The following is a 21,520-nucleotide window of genomic DNA, read 5'->3' as shown; positions in this document are numbered from 1 at the left end:
GAGGATTTAGAGAAGGAACTGCAGTGCGGTCTTCCTCTGTGAAACTGCTGTTGCTTTAAAGCTACTTCCAGTTAACTTTCACTGCAGAAACATTGTTGAAAGATTCTGACACACAGTGAATAATTAATTAAAATGCAGTTGACATTCCAAGATGGGAAATTCCCTCGTTGCACGCCGAAGAAGAGCAAGGACGGAGTGTGGACGTGTGGAAGACACGGGCACCACAGGCCGCTGGCGACACCGCGACACGGCCACGAGCAGCAGCTGCTTTCGCGCGCCGCAGTAGCAATTTTAAAAGCCACATACACACGTAATGAACTGCACTTACCTGCCATTACCGACAGGATGGGGAATAAAACCGGGAAAAACGCAATTTCGTATACTGCGCTATGTAACTTAAAAATTGAATTACACGCCGGTGCCTGTCATTTCAGCATAAATTACACATTTCTCTCGTAATTCTAAACTCCCAAGGCGGTGTCATTACGGGACTCTCGGGGTAAAGGAAAAGGGACATTCACGAAGAATCCTCTCCGACTTTTTTTTTTTTTTTTTTTTACTTTTTCAAGAATTCGAACAATAAATGAAGTTGGGATTCAAACATTTAAAACGAGAAAACCTTATCCAAACCGTACGGAATGAAAAATCAAGTTATTACGTGAAAACTATATATTGTCTTACTTTGTTCTATTGGAGAACATTTTCTCTTTCACTCGCAGATACCGAAACACTGCAGTTTACATGTATTGCTTTTTGGGCGAAACAAGATTTCCTAGAAATTACACAATAGGTTTTTCTCCGAAATTTCGTAGCTAAACGATGATTGAAAATAGACAAATGAGATATCAAATTAACCAGCATGAGGTCCAGTAAAAAAACAAAATTAGTGATTCGAGGGAAAACTGAAATATTTCATGAACAATTGCTGCTAACTACGTAAATGAAGTCTCAAAAACTAACAGACTTCAGCATAAATGCAAATTTCTCTACTGTGTCTTGATCTATGCACTATTAATAACAGAATACCGATCGACATTTAAATATACATTTCATGCTTTTTGAACGACACATGATTTTTTTTTGAACGGTCAAATGTTACGTGAAATAATTTGTCTGAAACTAAGAAATAAACTAGACCAGAGAAAGATTTGACGTGCCTTTGAATGACTCTCGAAATCATGTACAGCGAATGAGGCTGTAGGTCTGCATAATTCACCAGACAAATAACCTCTAATACTCTTTGAAATACTAACGTGCTAAGTTAAACATTAAATTTTCAGTCCTCAATCGGCACTTCATTGCGGTACATGACTCCGAACATCGTTTCACAAAACATTTGACCGTTTTTTTTTTTTTTTCTTTCAAAATTTTTTAGTGATAGTAACTTACGCGTCAGGAAGAGGCTAAATGACAAATTATCAGCCATATTTTTGTCATTAACTGAGCAAGTATCGTAATGATCACAGAAGATCAGTGACCTCCCATTAGGGAGGTCACCACACTGGAACAGCGGTTGTCCCTTTCGATAAGAAAACCCAGTCAGCATTGTACGCTTGCATTCTACGGAACAAACACTCACTTCAATAGTTTTAAGTGTTGTAGTATGTATAACGTACTCATTTTACTTACTACGTTCATCCTTAAATACGATCCGAACGTTTCGCAGCGATCACTGATATATTTTACGCCACATAAAAATATAGTACAGTGTCTCGTGCTAGAAACGATATTTATGACAATGCGTGCAGAAATTGCCACATTATGCATGCTACAAGGATTTGAATCCATCACATTGGTAAAGATCTTAAAAGCATAGTCGGAAAGTGTTCACCAACTAAGTGTCCCTTTTCGAATCCGACCGATAAATAAACTTTTATCGACGGATATTCGGCATGGGACACGCAACGGCGTTGTTTAGTTGTTTGTCATGCGACTGTGTACCAATGTCCTGGCATCAATATCAAAAATGTATATTCGTTTAGTATTGCATACAATGAATAAAAACTGAAGAGAGAAAACTTATTGTTATATGTACTACTTTCGAACTCTGTGGTCATATACGATCGTCTGAAGCACTAACTAGAATTAAAGTTTAAAAACACTAATGAAAGGTAAACTTCACACTTTGAGAGAACCATCGACGTTACTTCGTTATGCATACGGATATCAAGCAGTCTTATTTTTTGGTTGGGAAATCAATTAAAATTAGAAATAAATTAAAATTAGTTCGAACCCCCGCCACCTCCCCCTCCCACTTCCGACTAGGGTTTTCAGGTTTTCCTTGGTTGTAAGGCATTTGTTACAACTAGCAACCCGCTCCCAATTATCCACAACTGGGACCCCTTTTGCCCCACTGCCAAATCGCTTGCATATTCCTGCAAAGATTTGGGTTTGTACCCTTAAAGGTAGAGAATGAAAAAGATGTACACACGAAAGACTCGTTTATTTCTTTATGTACGTAAAATTCAGTGTCCTACAGAGACTTCATCCATTAGCGTGCCTTCCTGAATATAGCATAGTAAAGACATACTGAAATCATATATCTGCCGAATTTATACAATTTGACGACGTGCATTGCTTTAGAACGTGATAACCACCGGCATAATAAGAACGTCTAACATCTTTTCCGAAACTCATAGTCCCAGTGCGTGTGTGTGTGTGTGTGTGTGTGTGTGTGTGTGTGTGTGTGTGTGTGTGTGTGCACCGCTTGTGCATGCGGGCCTGTCGCTTGCTTATACAGTCGCGTATGGAGCGCGACAGAAACAAGGAGAATTTTCGCTTTTTCTCAAATATCGATTTTAATTCCCTTTCAAAACACTCTCCGTGAAATATAATACATAAGAGCCAGCTTTTCATCCTTCAAAACATTTTAGAAATGTAATTTGCAGCATAGCTTTTCGCACCTCCTGCGATTCTGGCTCCCTTTCTTCAGTGTCAGCAAAACGTTCTACTTTTAGGATCCCTTTCAGCTTCGAGGATAGGAAGAAGCAATCACAGGGGCTCATGTCCGACGAATGCTGTGGCATCATGATGGCGTTGCTTTCAGAAGAAACGGACAACGAAAGACGAGTGAGCAGATGTACTACCGTGGCGCAATTTACACGAATTGTTTCGACCAATATAGTGACAGTTTCTTCAGAATGCTTCACGCTAACAGCACCAACTTCCAGATAGTACTCCTTAATGACCTTACGACACGGCGGCAAGGACTCGTAGTCCTACATTACGCCGTTTAAATAAAAGAACGAAGTGAGCAGAACCTTCTCATTCGATCGTTCGTGGGCTCGGTCTATTCATGAAGCCTCTACTGGGGCTGGTCAGCGTCCATTTTAGCGTCATACTCAAGTAACCATACTTCATCTCCACGTATGATAAATTTTGCCACTTCTGGATCATAGTGAACTTCATTCCGCCACAGCTCAGCAACCTTGTTTTCTATAATAACCACTTGTCGGTGAAACATTTTATGCACTATAAACAGAACTTGGCGTCGTAGTAGCTAATCAACAGCGCGTGTATCACAGTTGCATTTAGATCGTCGACTGTGGTTAACATGTTTCACTAACATCGGAATTTCTCAATGAGTATGGAAACAATTTTGCATAAATGGTGCTATCTAGCCTGGAAGACAGGGCAGCATGGAGAAAAGAAATTACAGTGCCACGCAACATACGACAAAGTTTTTTAGTTGTATATTACTTTTACTTGTTAAAGAGTTGATACCAAGACGAATCTACTAAAGGAGACAGTGAGAGCCGGCCGCTGTGGCCAAGCGGTTCTAGGCGCTTCAGTCCGGAACCGCGCTGCTGCTACGCTTGCAGGTTCGAATCCTGCCTTAGGTTAGTTAGGTTTAAGTAGTTCTAGGTCTAGGGGACTGATGATCTCAGATAAGTCCCATAGTGCTTAGAGCCATTTGAACCATTTGACAGTGAGGAAGCGGTTTCGTGCGACACGCCGTCTTTGTATACAGTAATTTGTGACATACATGAAACACTAGCGAGCGAGTAAACAGTAATGAAGGAATTAGCAATGAAGAAACATAATGGGCTACTTCACTCTTCTTTGGGATGAACTGTGGGAAACTTGTATTCATCTGCCTGAAGCATATTTACATTTTTGCATGCCGACCTCCTCTCCTCCCAGTCCCAACCATCCCTCAAAAAACATTTCCTAGTTAAAGTATATTTTGCTCAAATTTGTCACTACTCCTTGTCACACTAACCCATTTTTTCATATTTCTGCACTTACACACTTTTGTCCAAAGCAGAGCGATTTGCTCCTTCAGCGCACTGGTAAACACAAGAAAACTTTTCAGTTAAATCAATCAGCTTTTACGCGTAAGTGTTAAGTTGATTTTTTTTATTTCTGATGCTATTAATTTTAAGTACTAACACGCACTGTTAACGTTAAGTGTTAACATGCAAGTGCAGGCATGAAACTTTCAGAAATCTTGAAGTCGAGGAAAACAATATTTTCCACCTAATGAACACTGCCGCAACATGAAACTTTCAGAAATCTTGAAGTCGAGGAAAACAATATTTTCCACCTAATGAACACTGCCGCAACAGGAAGAATGAAAAAGTGTTTTCTTGTTTTTTCGTAACAAATACGAGCACATAATTCGTACAACACTTTCTCATAAACTTACACTTTTTTAAAAGCTGGATGTATTCACTCACCTGACTGGCTTGTAGTACTCGCACAAGTAATCCCATCGCTCGTCGGGCACCGGAACACGACTTGCTGAAACAAACGAAACAATGTTACAACACCTGAACAGTAAAAATGAACACACGCAGAAAGGCAAACACAAAATACAACAGCGTACAGCGCCCATCTGACTAATGTAATTTTCACGAGTAGTACCATCGTAAATAAGCAAACAAAACTTTATACCCTACAACAGGGGTTGTTAGCTGATTATATTTAAAGACGAACAACTTTATCGAAACAGTTTAAAATACTCAATGGTTTAGTGTTCCGAAAAATAGATGTTCTTAGTTTTGCAGTTATTAAATGACAAGTAAATGCTTAAAGATATCATAACATAAAATGTTAAAAAGCAGCCATTATAAATCGCAAATTCATTGCGTCTCTCTGAACTAGCGAGTCCTACGCTTTAACTTTTATCTTCTTCGGTTAGATTCGATTAATAATAGTTCCGTGTAGAAACGGGGTAGCTTGGCACAAGACGCAGTCGTTCTTCATATCGACGTCCCCCAAAACTTCTTTTATTTACATATCTAGCTATGCTTAAATCGATTTAAGCATCTTTTTTAATTTTGCAGCTTTCTTTTCCATTTGAAACGGCACGGGTTCCCTGTTTTCTATCACACCTCTTCTCTCTTCTGTACAAACGATAAATGATCGCCGCAGCAACGAACTGTCCGCACGAACAGTTCCCTAACTTCTTCATGGTACCCTTGATAAATCAATCTAGGTGCACGTAATACTTACGACAATCCACAATTCTCGTCACTGTAAATCGACAATGCCGTTACGAATCGTCATAGAAGTACGGTTAAAAGACCCCGAAGAATGTGTATCAAATACAAGAAACATCGATTTTTCACAATTTTACGTTTAATTCTAGTAAATTGGGTCTTCTCGTAGGAAGCACTGATCTGAATGACTCTTATGCAAAGCTATTCAGCTGCTCTGTTTTCTGAAATAATCTTTTTTATGTAAGATCATAGACGTTGAATAGGATCAGCATCAGGCGACTGTGAGGGGCAATCCAGCACCTGAGCATCTTCCCGGTTTTTTTTTTTTTTTCCAGTCGCTGCAAAGCCTGCTGCTGTGCTTCGGACCGTTGTCCTCCTGCAGTATCCAATCTTCATTTTGTCGACGAAGTAACGTCTAGCAGGCGGAACCAAACACCTTGATAAACGCGACGCGTAAGCTGCACTCATGTCTCTTCTTGTGTATCTCAGTCAAGAATTCAAAGTAATGCTTTATGGACATTGCAGGAAGGACAAAGGTCTCCTCTGTCGGGTTGTGAAAGAACCAAGGCAATATCTTTTACCACTTGTGTCCTAATGCCTACTTAACAGACTATATTATATCTGCATGTGGTGACGTCTAATTAAAAATAGAATACTTTAAATTATTTCTGTCCGCCAACTTTACAGTTGATTTGTCTACTGGTTCCCCAACACATGATTTCATCTCCATAGAACTGCATCATCTCTATGGTTATTAAGTATGACAAAACGATATTAGTCACTATCCTGTACGTAAGAGCTTACTCTCTTATTATCAGTCTTAACGAACTATGAAGGACATGATTCACGCACTGAAGAGCAGTTCTGACCTGATGTATGTTGCAGACAGCAAAATTTATCTAAATATTCGGCAGCTTATTTTAGATTGTGTTGAATCACTGATTCTATAAAACTGAGATACTACAGAATGAATTTCACTCTGTAATGGAGTGTACGCTGATATGAAACTTCCTGGCAGAATAAAACTGTGTGGCGGACAGAGAAATAAAGCTGTGAAGATGGGTCGTGATTCGTGCTCGGGTAGCTGAGTTGGTAGACAAATTGCCCGCGAAAGGCAAAGGTCCCGACTTCGTGTCCCGGTCTGGCACAGTTTTAATCTGTTAGGAAGTTTCAAACTAAGGCAATATTAAGAAAACAGCCAAAAGCTTGTGATATTCTGAAAACAAATTAAGAACGTATTAGCGTAATTCTAGACATATCAAAAGTCTGATTGATTCATTTCTTCCAGAATGTCTCAACGCTGACATAAATTGGGTTTTGAGAAGGGTCTAAATGTTTTTGGGGGTAAGGACCAACATGAAAAATAACATCACAGACAAAGACAAGGCGCCCGGGGAAACGTGACTAACTATAATGTTACTGAAATGAATCCTGACACAAATCATCTTCAGATCAAATTTAGCAGTAGCACTACGTCGAACAATATATACGGTCGTGCGCGTTAAACGTTAAATCAGGCAAACTGATAATCGGCTAAGAAATTGTGCTGATTCTCAAGTAGTTGATTTGGGCAAATTACTGTGTTCGTTGCGTAACTGTCTTCTCACGTTAAACAAGTTTTCGGAAGGTGCCCATAGTTTTTCTTTTCTTCCTAGTGGCAAATCCCCATATCGGACGTGTGAAAATATCCTATTTACCCAGATATTTTCGCCCCCCCCCCGGTTTCCCCCCCCCCCTCTCACACACACACACACACACACACACACACACACACACACACACACACACACACACACTTGAAGAAACTTTTTAAGTATAAACTGCACCCCAAAAGTAGCAGTTTTAAATCATTTTCAGAAGACATAACTTCCATTAAGAAACTAGAGAACAGAGTAGTCCTGTCATGCCGAATACCAACAGTTAAGAACTCTTTTTTGTATTAGGACATACAGTCACCGAAAAAAAGACGTTCCGCGAATATACGGAAACTAGCATCGTCTCGCAGTCCCAAACACACGGCGATCTCAAACAGTTAGAAGTGTAAACAGATCTGAAGGAAGCGGATCGTAGACTGCAGAACAGATTTTAACATCTGTACAATTAATATTAAAAATCGCAGCATTAGTATTTGAATTATGCTTTAAGCAGTCAAGTGACGTTTCAAACAAACCTACAGCAGAGTATGAAAATACATCTCGTGTCAGAGAAGTCGTAACCCTTGCGTGACGATAGTACTTCTACCTTTTACAAAGACAGTTCCTGTTGCAAATAGACTGTCAGTTACAGTTTTCGTGACGGAACTCCGGGCGGATTCGTCATGTTTTTACATATTTACCATATATTCGAGGCCACATGATTATTTTTAAATGCACAAGATTTGGTATGGATGACATCCGCAACTGAGAGGCAGTAATTTAGAGTGGTCCGCTTCAGTTGTACCAATTATTTATTCAAACATGATTGTTTTCGTGATTTTTGAATCTCATTTTGACGTACATGAAATTATTGTATTTGGTGATACACAACATGCGGTCGGAAGAAGGAAGATTGGGTTTAACATCCCTGGAGAGATGTACGGAAATCACGGAAAACCTAAATCCGGATGGCTCCACGCAGGTTTGAACCGTCGTCGTCCCGAATGCGAGTCCAGTGTGCTAATCATCGCGCCACCTCCCTCGGTAACATGCGGTCGGGCCAGTCAGTGCTAAGAGCTCCAATCACTGCAAGTTGGCGGAAACTGTCCAAATTCGACAATAGTGGCTGCCGTTCCTACCGTGGCGCTGCCCACCGGTGGGCAGTTTCCGCCAACATGCAGCGATTGGGTCTCGTACCGCTGACTGGCCCGACTGCCCGTTATATGTTAACAAATACCATAATTTCATAAACCTGAAGATGGGATTTTAAAATTTCGAAACCGGTCGTGATTTGAATAAATTGTTAGTACAAATGAAGCGGATCTATTTAAATTTATTATTTTCAAATGTGTTTTCCTTATAAGATTACATGAATAAAAGAGGGAATCGGGCACCACAAGTTATCAATGAGACCCACACGACTCTACAGAGGAGACGAAACGCCGGGTTATTAACGAGTTTTCACTTTGAAAGTGTTACCACAATTTCAATTATTTCATGAGTTCGCATGTCTTTCTGAGAACATGCTAACCAACGGAGAAGGAAGAGCAGACCGGAAAAAATTCTGGAATTAACTGCATTATATTACCCAAATGCTATTTAATATGTTCCTACAGGTCACTCATGTGTGTGTCAGTTCATATGACTTCTTTATCTAACTGATGTCAAACCCTTCAGGTTTTAGGGGACTGTTTTGGTTCTGGTATTCGAATAATGCTTTGCACAATTTTTGGGAAAGACAAATATCGGTAACGATAATGTACATTTATAAGTGTGTCTACTCCTTTTTGTTAAACAGTTGTCAAAGCACCAAGTGTTGCTTAAAGGCTGTATTAACATTGAAAGGACTCTTTTTGTAAAAACTACCAAGAAAACTGACTTCGTGCTGGATAAAAACACGGCTTCTGGTTTCCAAATAAATTTGCCCCTAAATAAGTTACCTTAATAATCAATTATTATTGGTTTTCCGTCTTAAGCTTATCGTAAATAAAGAGTATTTTTCACGAGACGCGTATCGCTTTTTAATTGGTGAAGCATGTTCTGTGGTCATTGACGTTTCTGCCTCTTGATTACAATTCGGCATTGGCACTGTCATTCACGAGTTATGGTGTTCGTAAATAATGGGAAGAAAAATCAGTGTCGATGAAAAATTCGAATTAAGCCTGGAGGCGTGCTCATATAGCTTTATGGTTACTGCGACTGGTAGAAATCAGCACGATATTTAGGTTCCCGTCCTGATCTGGTATAAATTTTCATTTGTCACGACATATTCGTCCCTGAGTTTTCCATTAGATTTAAGGAGTAATCCGTTCCTCTCGCGACGGGTTTTAGTCACCACAGAGATTCTAATACGGCAGAACGTAATTCGTTTCTTTTTGTCTCTTATTTAAACAGAAGCGCTGCGTAGCGCTACAGCAATGTTAGACGAGTGGATTTATTTATTTAGTTGACAAACCACGTCTCGCTTCCACACAGATTTGCTAAATTCATGTTGAGTTTAATCTATGAACTGCTCGATCCAGCTACAACTAATTCAGTTCTATCAAAATCAAAGAGTCGTTGGTGTGACAACGACACTTGACAACGTCAAGGACATAACGGTAAAGAGCAAACCAGTACGTCAGTGTTTGAATCACACTGCCCCAGGAAACAGTGTGGCATGTTCCCCCGAACAGAATTTCCGCCAAAATTGGCTACTGTCGCAACTCAGCTATCTTGTGAATGAAGAGACTATTTAGATTTTGATCGAGCATTCCCTGAAAATGTGTATCATAATTTATGTTGATGAAATTACAAAGCTTTCCCAGGTAACGATCAATGACTGTAAAAAGAAACAGAAGTTGGCTTTTCTTACTGAGGCCTCATTTCACTTCTGCGAAAAATAATTCAACTGTACTTTTGTAGACGGAAGTGACAAGCCGCATTTTCAGCAAATACTCGAACAAAATATAAACAGTAGAACTATTCCCAAGATTGTTGAATTGCAGCAGCAGCCACCAACGTTCAATATCTAGAAGGTTTTGATCGAGCTGCAGAAATAATACTGTGTTCCATTGTTAACGGACCATGAGCATCAAATTTTGATTTTTTCCATTTAATCACGAGCGCACAGAAGGCGGGAGTTACAGCAATGAGCTAAATAAAACTGATTTGAGCAAAGAAGCGACCAGAACGAGGTGTACACAAATTCAGGGCTGACCTAAAGCACCGCGGCACGCTACAATGTCAACGACGTGTTGTAAAAGTGTTTCACAGACATCATTTCACTACATAGTGATCGCCGCCCTTTAATTCTGACTATCCATATAAGGGAACTAATAAAAAGAGCATCCATTACAGCAGCTATGTCATAATGTGCGCTAACAATGGTATAATCACTCGCTTCGTAGAATGCTTGTACCTCTGTGGAGTTTACTAGAAAAATGAGTGGTCCGTCTTCCTGATTTATCGCATGTAAAAGACCAATGGTGCAATATGACTCGGTAGCAAAGGGAGACAGCTTACACAAAATTAATAACGGCAATGGAGTCATCCTAAGTGCCAAGTAATAAGTCCATGATTGGGCCGAGGAGCTATAAAGTACAACCAGTTACACGGCACAGAAGGAACCAGATATTGCGGCTCTTCACCATTTAAGCAGAATTGTATTCTCATGCATGCAACCTCTAAAAAAATATACTTTTAACAATAAAACCATAAAATTTTCGAAGTATCTAATGAATTAACTGACAGAAAAGCATCAACCTTTTACTAAGACAGACAACGTCTCTCTTTTTGTATACGTAAAAACTCAGTTAAGGAAAACATACATTTCATCGGATAAGGGGAGGACTTTGACAGTATGAACCACAGCTGTATGTGAATTGTATGCTACATGATACTTGTAAAATGTCCTCTTTACAACATCGGACAACGGAAAACGTCATTTCTTTGCATCTGGCGTTCTCATGTTACGAGTGGGAACATCTTTAACGATAACATTCCGCGGCAGTTGAGTTCGGATTCTGAAGCCAATATTACTTAAGTAGTTATATTGTTTGCTGCACGCCAACGAACAGACAATAACGAGCGGTATCCATCAAAAGATACGATCCAAGGCTAGAAAACCGAATAGGCTGTAGTTGTGGGAGTCGAAGGACGACCCTTGCTATTTCAGCGAGCTAATATGGTGTGACCTCTTTTTTTGGCTTAAATCCATTTTGCTCCTTTTTCTGACAACTGCGATTCTACTTGCCTACACGACTTCTTAAACATAAACGCATAGCACTTACGTTACATGGATCATACTCCCCACAGTGACGAGTCTCTGAGATACGGAAATAAGTCAAAACGTAGATTTTATTTAAGTTCTATACAACATAAAAACTTCAGCCTTGTGGAATTTAATATTACAGTGTTTATTGAAATTCGGAGGGACAAAATAGAGCGCGCGAAAGGCTATCTACGACGGACATAGAAGCGAAACTGCAGTTATAAGAGTAGAACGACGTGAAATGAAAGCAGTAGTTGAGAAGGGAGTGATACAGGATTGTAGCCTATCCTATGTAATTCATTCTGTACAATGAGCACGGAGTAAATGAAATCAATGAGAAATTAAAGTACAGGGAGAAGAAATATAAACTTTAGGCTAACGCTTACCGATAATATTGTAAATCTGTCACACGCAGCAAATAACATGGAAAATTAGTTGAAGTGAACGGATTGTATCTCGGAAGGAAGTTATGTATATCAACAAAAGAAAACAAGAGTAATGGAAAATAGTCGAGTCTGAGGGAATTAGGTTAGGAAATGGAACACTAAAAGTAAAAAATGGTTCAAATGGCTCTGAGCACAATGGGACTTAACATCTGAGGTCATCAGTCCCATAGACTTAGAACTAATTAAACCTAACTAACCTAAGGACATCACACACATCCATGCCCGAGGCAGGATTCGAACCTGCGACCGTAGCGGTCGCGCGGTTCCAGACTGCAGCGCCTAGAACCGCTCTTTCATTAAACAGATTACAAGTTTTGATGTTCTATGAAACATACTTAAATTCATTTAATGCCAACACGTTCACCAAATGGGCTACTAAGGCAAGATTATGTATGCTGCCACAGTTGTATGACACAAGTTACAAAGTACTCCAGAAACAAATAAAGCCCACAGTTTCAGCAACTCATAAATTCTGATCTGCGGAAACTTTCAACGACTCGTATATACTAATCTGCGGGAAGGAAAAATGTGTATGCAGGAGGTAAGAGAAGTTATGTATACCCAGCGTAATAGTTAATTTTAAATCACAATTACAAATTCAGCAGAAATATTTCGTTAACTCAATCCATAAAAATCCGAAATGCGTTATCTGAGATTAGGAATGGAAACGGTACATCTAATTAAATATCGAGAAAAAGGGAGAAACTCATGACTTAACATAAAAAAACTTAATTCTACAGCTCGGCATTACACTCCCTGAGCTCGTACAGAAAGGGATGTTGTGGATAAAGTACGTAGAATATGTTACGTATCGGGACAGGAGTTACAAATGAACAACGAAAAAGGCAGAAAACAACAGTTACCTTGTTAGATGTTGTGAAAATAAAAATAACAACGTCTGGCACCATGGATGAAGCTGATTGGTTACCGCGCCTCTACGTGCACTTGGGGCTCCCTGCAGCGGGCACACCGACCACTAAACACACACACACCTGCACGTGAAGTACAGTACATTCGGACAACAGCGACCACACGGAAGCACACGGAGCAGAGTCTCCATCTGAGCACGACGACAGACTACAAATATTCCTCTCATGGTGCACGTGTAGAAATGGAACTTGTTAGTTAGCCGCTGTATACATGACAAATGCAAGGTGATTATGCAATAATTCTTTTCTGCGGAATGAATGTCCGTTATAAATTCGGACGTCACTTGGTGCCTATTACTTAACAGGACTGCCAGAGGTTGCAAGAGCCGGACGTGTGGCTCTAAGGCGGAATGTAAGTTGAACTGGATAACGATATAAAATGTTTGTCGGATTTTTACTGTCACAAAAACTGCTGCCCATGAGATGTACAACAGGGTATCAGGGGAGAAGAAATTCTTTGAACATCATGGACCACGTCGAATTTATTGACTTGCAGCAACGAAGTTATACTCTCTCTATAAACCATGTTGCATGAAACGATGCTTCACGAGAAGTTGCTGGAACTGTCCAACATACGACTGTGAGCAAACCACTTAAACGTAGTTTTATTGTTATTCCGAGGCTACAGAGATAAATATTGAAAGGTATTACCACTACTGCGTTATCCTCCACGTTCGTCCATTGCGAGTAGGATGATGATATCAGTTATCGGCATCCGTCATTTGGGAAGTTACAACGCCCTTTTCTCTACTTAACTATTACGTTATCCTGCGTGGTAAGTACCAGCGGGTTAAGTAACCAGAAAGCTTCTAGTTTCCTCTGTCGGGAAAAAAAACCTGCGTCCATAGGCAGCTGGGCACACAAAAGTGTGCAGAAATGAAATAAACTGAAGGGAAAATAATGGGACTGTGAAACAGGGTGGTTAATGTGGTTGATAATGACGAGAATGGTGATGGTTGCTGATGAACATCAGCACCATCATGATGATGCGGATAGCCACGGATGTTGGAGGAAAGAGTGGTGGATGCCGTATGGCGATGATTCGCACTGTGGCAGTTCCCACCCTGCAAGCTTATTAATAAGGGTGAACTTAAATCTATGAACAATTCAAACTCAGTTCCGATGGTAGCTGCCCTGTGATGTAGCTGATATAAATTTCAGGAATCCAGCCACGATAGCCGTTCCAAGGAGCACCACGATGTAACGCTGTTCCATCCGCACTCGAGTACTGGTGAAAAGTTATGAAATGAAAGCCGCGCAGGGTCACGTAGTGAACCTTTGATACTGGTCGAGGATCAGAGTACTCGGTGCTGCAGTGGATTTCCGACCCACCGAAGGTCGTCAGAGCCACGCGTGAAACGGCATCCAGATCATTCGCCGCTAGAGTCGCCAGCGTCGCGCGCCAACTGTCACACGTCCGCGAACTCGGCACGACCCCGAGTGGCCGCGACGAGACCTCCAGTGAGGACTCCCGGTCGTAGACTGACGACACGGAGCAACGTGCAACGCTCAAAGTGGCAGCCACCCCGGCAGCAGCAGCAGCAGCAGCAGCCGGGGGGACGCGGAGGAAATGTGTTTTTATTGTGGACAGCGGTGCGGCGGGCGGACACAAGACGCAGGCGGCCGGCCAGCTGCCGTGGGTTTTCGGTGGGTGGAAATGAGTCCGCCCGCTAATAATAACTCACCCAGATCTCCCGGGCCTCGCGGCCGCAGTTGTAATCACGGCGCAAATGACACGGCGGGGGCATTAATGCGCTCCCCTGCGCCTGCAATCAATAGCGGCGAGATCATACGGTGTGGCCAGCCGGCCGTGGCGGCCAGGGCGGCGCACCGCAGACGCAGCGCCGGCGACACGGCGCGAGACCTGACCTGACGAGACGAGACGAGACGAGACGAGACGGCCGGCGTGCCGCTCCGAACGAAAACGACCAGCTCTGGAGTCACCGCCAATCAATTTCCTCAGGGGTCTGCCGACCACAAGATTGCACAGTGTGGGACCACCACGCGCCGCGTTGATAATAGCGGTGTTTCATCCGAAGACACGCAACAGGCACTTGTATTTTAGCCGAAGTGATGCTAGCCCGCCTCCGTGTAACATACTGCACCTTAACACATCAATACCTCTGCCGTTAAGAAGTGTCACCAGTTTGTGATGCCCGTAGTTCCAAAGCACCTTGACGGCACGCAATTTGTGTTCTCAGCAAAGGGCATAATTTGATTTACATGGGGAAGACTCCCTATTCTCAGTAATGGCTACTACTACTAAACGCAATTTCAGTTTATTTTTGGTTGGTTCAAATGGCTCTGAGCACTATGGGACTTAACATCTATGGTCATTAGTCCCCTAGAACTTAGAACTACTTAAACCTAACTAACCTAAGGACAGCACACATCACCCAGTCAGTTTATTTTTAAAAAGTAAATAATCCAATCACTATGTCAGTTAATAGCAATTTAAAATCATTGTTTCAAATTAATTTCTACTTCATCATTCATGACGCAGATCACGAAATAAGTCCTAATATGTCAGAAATATTATAAAATGAAAAAAAAACTAAAAAAGTACTGAAATGAATTAAGAATACGAGAGTAACATGAAGATTAACCAATATCTATCAAACACGGCACCTATAGGAAATGGTTATACGACCAGAAGAGGTACAAAACCGAAATATCTGTGGAACAGCTACCGAGACGTCTGGGACATTCCTGGATGAGACACAAAAAACAGGTATCATGTGGCCGAGATAACGCCTTTTGATGAAGAAACATCTAACTCACAGAAAAAACAACAAAAATGAAACAAAAACAAGCTGCCTTACTGGTTATGATTTAGTTGTTGTGTTAGATGGGTGACTATAAAATAATAATAATAATAATAATAATAATAATAATAACAAAGAAATCTCAAAGAATCGAAAATGACCGATATAAATTTTTTAAAGAATAATTTTGGGCTTTCATGACAAAAAAAGTACGCAATGGAGGAACTACATGAACAGAAAAAAGAAAATAACAATATGACAAGATGAAGGAGCACTGAATTAGTATGCAAGAAATGGCAAGGTTTCAGCCACAGCATACCAGTAGCAAACGCTTCGAAGTATTTGCGTAAACCGAAATCAAGATGGCTGCACCAAGCAATGAAGCCTCACTCCACTTAACATGATAAGTTTTCTTCCTGCTCATCGGTTTCACTTTAGGGACGATTTACCCGAACAACTTAACTGGACATGAAATACTCATATGTGAACAGCTATTCTCTTGTTTTCCATTACTTTCGGTTACCTACAGTTACCATAAAACAATTTCGCAAGCTTGAACGAAACAGGGTCAGTTTGACAAAAATAAATCATTCAACTCGTCTTTGAAAATCTGCGGTCTGACACTATGAGACTTCTAATCTCATACTTCCTATTAACCGAGCTCATGTTGTCAACCATAAATTTCCTACACAAAGAATTACCAGAAGCGCATACAGGGTGTATCATAATTATTAAAGGCGGACATGCATAAAGCTGAAATTACACGATACTAGAAGCAAAAAAGTGTAGTAAACATGAGCTTCCAAATGTATATCTCAAGAGCTACGGGCAACTTTTCATTTTCGATACTGTGAAACAAATATCTTCTACTGCTAGCTCTTTGTTTTCCACATCCTGGCAGGAGGCAGGTATGGGCCAAAATAAGAAAAAAAAATGCCTAGTAAATATGGGCTCTGAAATGTATATGTTAAAAGTTATGAGCAATTGTTCAGTAAAAAGAGATGTGTTTCACAGTAGCAAAGATGACCTAATGTCCGTAACACTTGAGGTAGCACGTTTACCAGACTTTTTCTGCTTCTAGTATCGCGTACTTTTAACTGTATGCGTTTATGCCATTAATCATGATACACCTTCTATATGCTTGTGATTTAACATGTATTCTGGTCATTATCTGTATATCTGAAAAATGTCAACTTGCGCGTCTTTTAGAGTCCATATTAAACAGTAGCCCCCGTCCTCTACATACACACACACACACACACACACACACACACACACATACTACGTGTCCAGATGTCCAGTAGGAACATATTTGGTAAAGCGCTGTTGTATTCAAAATCCAACTTTCGGTTTGTGGAGGACTTTGTTTATGGTCCTGGTGACTTCCTTTTGGACTAAACATATTCTTTGTGACTGAGCTATGTTATTAGTGTGGCCATTTGTCAATGGTAGAGGTAAATGCATTCAGCTTCTGCCAAGATAACGTTGACATGTGGTTTCCACGACAGGTTACCATCTGTTTGGAATCCCAGGGTGCTCGACTAATCTTCCCACCAATGCAGCAGTGTAGGGCGTCGGTGCAAACAGAAATGTTTCTAACAGTTTGGAGGAATTGTGTTTCATTACGATCGAGAGTTAAAGCTTGAATGAAGACTCCTTATGTCCAGAATATGATTTGCTGTTCCAGACCAACTGCTGACCAAGCCACGAATCCTTCAGTACGGACGCGCGAGTGGAGCGACCGAGGACTTGGCGTGGCCTGCTTGTGACGGCGCTGCGAGCTTTTAGTTTTAGTGGTCAGTTACAGACGCCGGTCGGCGAGCGTTCCCCGTGCAGCGGCTCGTCGTAAGCACCAGAAGTCCCGGCGGTAAGTGCGCTGCCGGCGCCGCTAGCCACGACCCGCCGTTTCCTCTGGCCGGCAATTACACGCGACGCAATTAGACGCAGAATGTCTCCGCAATTTGTCTGCGCCGCGCGCTAGTGGAAACGGCGGCACGACAGACTGTGACAGGCCGAGGTCACGCACGTACGGGCTCCTGAGACCTGTTTTCAGAATGTGCAGGTTCATTTATTAACGTCTTCCCTTATGCCGGTTCGCTTGATTAGGCACGTCTGAACACTGTGGATAACATAGTCTTGGCATATCTCGCAGTGAGGATAATTAAGTGTTTGATCAGTCATATTCTGATTGCTAAGGATTCCGTGGCGTGACTGATAAGGCGGTATGTTTTCGGTGTCTGGCTGGGGTGCACCCTGGGGCAGTTTCCTGCAGTATGGAACCACATAATGTGGGATTCGCTACTATCCGACAGGAAGTTTTGCATCAGTTTTTCGTGTTAAATGGTCCGAACCAAAAATGTTATGACAGTACGATATTACAGTTCACCCTTTTGGATGAATAACTGTATTAAAAATGCGTGCATCGAAAAAAGCACTCCGAGGATTAAGCTGAGGGTGCACGGGGCCGTCCGTTTACCCTGAACGTGAACAACGTTATCTTGACGTTGCATACATGCACAAAATCATCAAAAGTATCCGGATACCCACAAAAACATACGTTTTTCATATTAGGAGCATTGTGCCGCCTCCTACTGCCAGGTCCTCGATATCAGCGACCTCAATATGCATTACACATAATGAGAGAACAGAAGTCAGGCGATGGGGTGTCACTTGTGTCATACGTCTGTCAGTACGCGAGATTTCCACACTCCTAAACATCCCTAGGTCCACTGTTCCCGATGTTATAGTGAAGTGGAAACGTGAAAGGGCACGTACAGCACAAAAGCGTACAGGCCGGCCTCGTCTGTTGACTGACAGAAACCGGCGACAGTTGAAGAGGGTCGTAATGTGTAAAAGGCAGCCATGTATCCAGACCATCACACAGGAATTCCAAACTGCATAACGATCCACTGCAACTACTATGACAATTAGGCGGGAGGAGAGAAAACTTGGATTTCATGGTCGAGCGGCTGCTTATAAGCCACACATCACGCCGGTAAATGCCAAGCGACGCCTCGCTTGGTGTAACGAGCGTAAACATTGGACGACTGAACAGTGGAAAAACTCTGTATGGACTGACGAATAGCGGTACTCAATGTGGCGATCCGATGGCAGGGTGCGGGTATGGCGAATACCCAGTTAAAGTAATCTGCCAGCGTGTGTAGTGCCAACAGTAAAATCGGAGGCGGTGCTGTTATGATGTGGTCGTGTTTTTCATGGAGGGGGCATGAACTCCTTGTTGTTTTGCGTGGCACCATCGCAGCACAAGCCTACATTGATGTTTTAGGCTCCTTCTTGCTTCCCACTGCTGAAGAGCAATTCGGGGATGGCGACTGCTCCTTTCAACACGATCGAGCGCCTGTTCATAATGCAAGGCCAGTGGCGGAGTGGTTACACGACAATAACATCCCTGTAATGGACTGGCCTGCTCAGAGTTCTGACCTGAATCCTACAGAACACCTTTGCGATGTTTTGGAATGCTGACTTCGTGCCAGGCCTCCCCGACCGACATCGATACCTCTTCTCTGTGCAACACTCCGTGAAGAATGGGCTGCCATTCCCCAAAAAACCTTCCAGAACAAGATGCCTGTGAGAGTGTAAGCTGTCATCAACGCTAAGGAGGGCCAACACCATACTGAATTCCAGCATTACCGATGGAGGGCGCCAAGAACTTGTATGTCATTTTCAGCCAAATGTCCGGATACTTTTGATCACATGGTGTAGGTAGGCGAAGAAATCCACTATTGCACGACAGCACTGTTGGCGACACAGCACAGAAGACAAATGACCACGAAAAACAAATTGTACGAAAAGCAGGTGCCACACATTCATTTGAAGAACCTTAAGGTTCGATTAATAGGAGAAAATGGAAAAAGACCAACAAAGAGCGGCACAGGATATGTAAGTGACGCGAGAGTATCACGGAGATGCTCAACAAACTTTAGTGCCAGAAGCTACAAGAGAGACATTGTGCACCAGGGAGAGGTTCACTGCTGAAAGTCCGAGAGACTAAGTTCCGGGAATAATCGGATAACTTAACATAATCGGGCAGGTAGGTTAGAAAATTTAAAAAGGTAAATGGAACTAGTTCCGCAGATGATGAAGAGACTGAAGAAATGTATGTTACGATAAAAGATAGTTACGGGAGACGAAAATTTAATAGTCATGGGGGACTGGAATTCGATAGAAGCGAAAGGAAAAGAAAGAAAAGCAGTGGACTGGAGGTAAGGAAAGAAAGAGGAAGCCGCCTGGTAGAATTTTGCGCAGAGCATAACTTAATCATAGCTAACACTTGGTTTAAGAATCAGGCTAGAAGGTTGTACAATTGGAAGAGGCCTGGAGACACTGGAAGATTTCAGATAGATTATATAATGGTAAGACAGAGATTTAGGAACCAAGTTTTAAATTGTAAGGCATTTCCGGAGGCAGATGTGGACTCTGACCACAATTTATTGGTTACGAACTGTAGACTAAAACTGAAGAAACTGCAAAAAGGTGGGGATTTATGGAGAAGGGACCTGGATAAACTGAAAGAACCAGATGCTGTAGAGTGTTTCAGAGAGAGCATTAGGAACGATTGACAGATACAGGGGAAAGAAACACAGTAGAAGACGAATGGATAGCTTTGATAGATGAAATAGTGAAGGCAGCAGAGGATCGAGTAGATAAAAAGACAAGGGCTAGTAGAAAGCCTTGGGTGACACAAGAGGTATTGAATGTAACCGATGAAAGAAGAAAATATAAAAATGCAATGAATGAAGCAGGAGAAATGGAACCCAAACGTCTCAAAAATGAGATCGACAGGAATAGCAAAATGGCTAAGCGGGTATGGCGAGAGGACAAATGCAAGGATGTAGAGACATCTATCACTAGGTGTAAGATAGATACCGTGTACAGGAAAATTAGAGAGATCTTTGGAGAAAAGACAACCACTGAAGATGGTGTAGTGAAACGCCGAAACTAGTCGCAAAAATAAAATAAAATTAGAAATATAAACGGCTGATTGTATATTTGGTTTGACGTTTCATACTGTACAGCCGAAATTCCGCAATCATCCTGTATGAAAACTGACTTACAGGCAACCACCAAAAATGTCGGGAGTGTGTCAGTGACGTCAATGAGCAACTTATTGTGCCTGCTATAAACTCCCAAAATCCTGAGCATGCTGAATGCAGCGCATGAACAGAAACAGGGGACTGTGATGTCGTTTTCCAATGTCGGAACTATTTTCACTGTGAAGGAAATATTCGTAGGGCTTAACGTCCCGTTTACGACGACGTCATTAGAGACGGAGCACAAGCTCACAATGGGGAAGGAAGTCAGCAGCACCCTTTGAAACCAACAATCCCAGCATTTGCCTTAACCAATTAAAGCATTTGCCTTAACCAATTAGGGGAAATCGTGAAAATCGAAATCTGGATGGATGGGAATTTCAGCTACCGTCCTGCCGAATGCGAGTCCGGTCCCTTCATAATTGCGCCGCCTCGCTCGGTTAATTCAAGGCGCGCTCACTTATGTTATCTACGGGATTTCGTGTTTATTTTTTCCTTCTTAATCTTTATTTTACCGTTATCTTTTTATTCGATACGTGCTCAGGCTGCATGACGGCATGACTGTGTGTCCTACGAGTGTTCTTACACAAAAGACAAAATATGCGAAAGTAAAAAGTTATTTGTCCCTTTTTATAAGTGAGGAAAGAAGAGCCCACTCGCTTCCTGACATTCACTGCCCAGTCGCGTCGTTCTTTACACCACTCCTACCGTCGCTGAGTATTGACTCAGAAATGTGTGACTCGTGAGGAGCTGCTCAACCGTTGCACCCCACTCCTTTTCAGCTCCCTTGGCACAGTCTTTGTGCCAGCCGGACTGCTGGTAGTACTCACGAGTGATTCCTTCCGTTGCTTTCATGTTTCTTTTTTTTACACACTCACCCTGTGCAATGCTCAACGCTTCCTGTCCGAACAGTACAGGTGATCTGCCTGATGCTGGTTTAGCTGTGGTTTTTTCTTCGCGCTTCCGCTTCACTATCACGCCACCAACAGTAGACTTGGG

The 21,520-nt window shown here is 41.9% G+C and overlaps 1 protein-coding gene across 1 annotated transcript in view; it reads right to left on the bottom strand.

Moving 5' to 3' along the window:
* LOC124624246 (obg-like ATPase 1) overlaps positions 1–21,520 on the bottom strand; it is a 300,300-nt gene that overhangs the window by 202,729 nt on the left and 76,051 nt on the right. The window contains exon 3 of the mRNA XM_047149095.1: positions 4,680–4,740. Coding sequence (XP_047005051.1) covers positions 4,680–4,740 — 61 coding nt within the window. The remainder of the gene's footprint in view (positions 1–4,679; positions 4,741–21,520) is intronic.

Source organism: Schistocerca americana, chromosome 1 (genome assembly GCF_021461395.2).
Source record: "Schistocerca americana isolate TAMUIC-IGC-003095 chromosome 1, iqSchAmer2.1, whole genome shotgun sequence".
NCBI lineage: Eukaryota > Metazoa > Arthropoda > Insecta > Orthoptera > Acrididae > Schistocerca > Schistocerca americana.
Note: the sequence above shows the minus strand (reverse complement) of the source record. Positions and strands in the feature narration are given on the sequence as shown.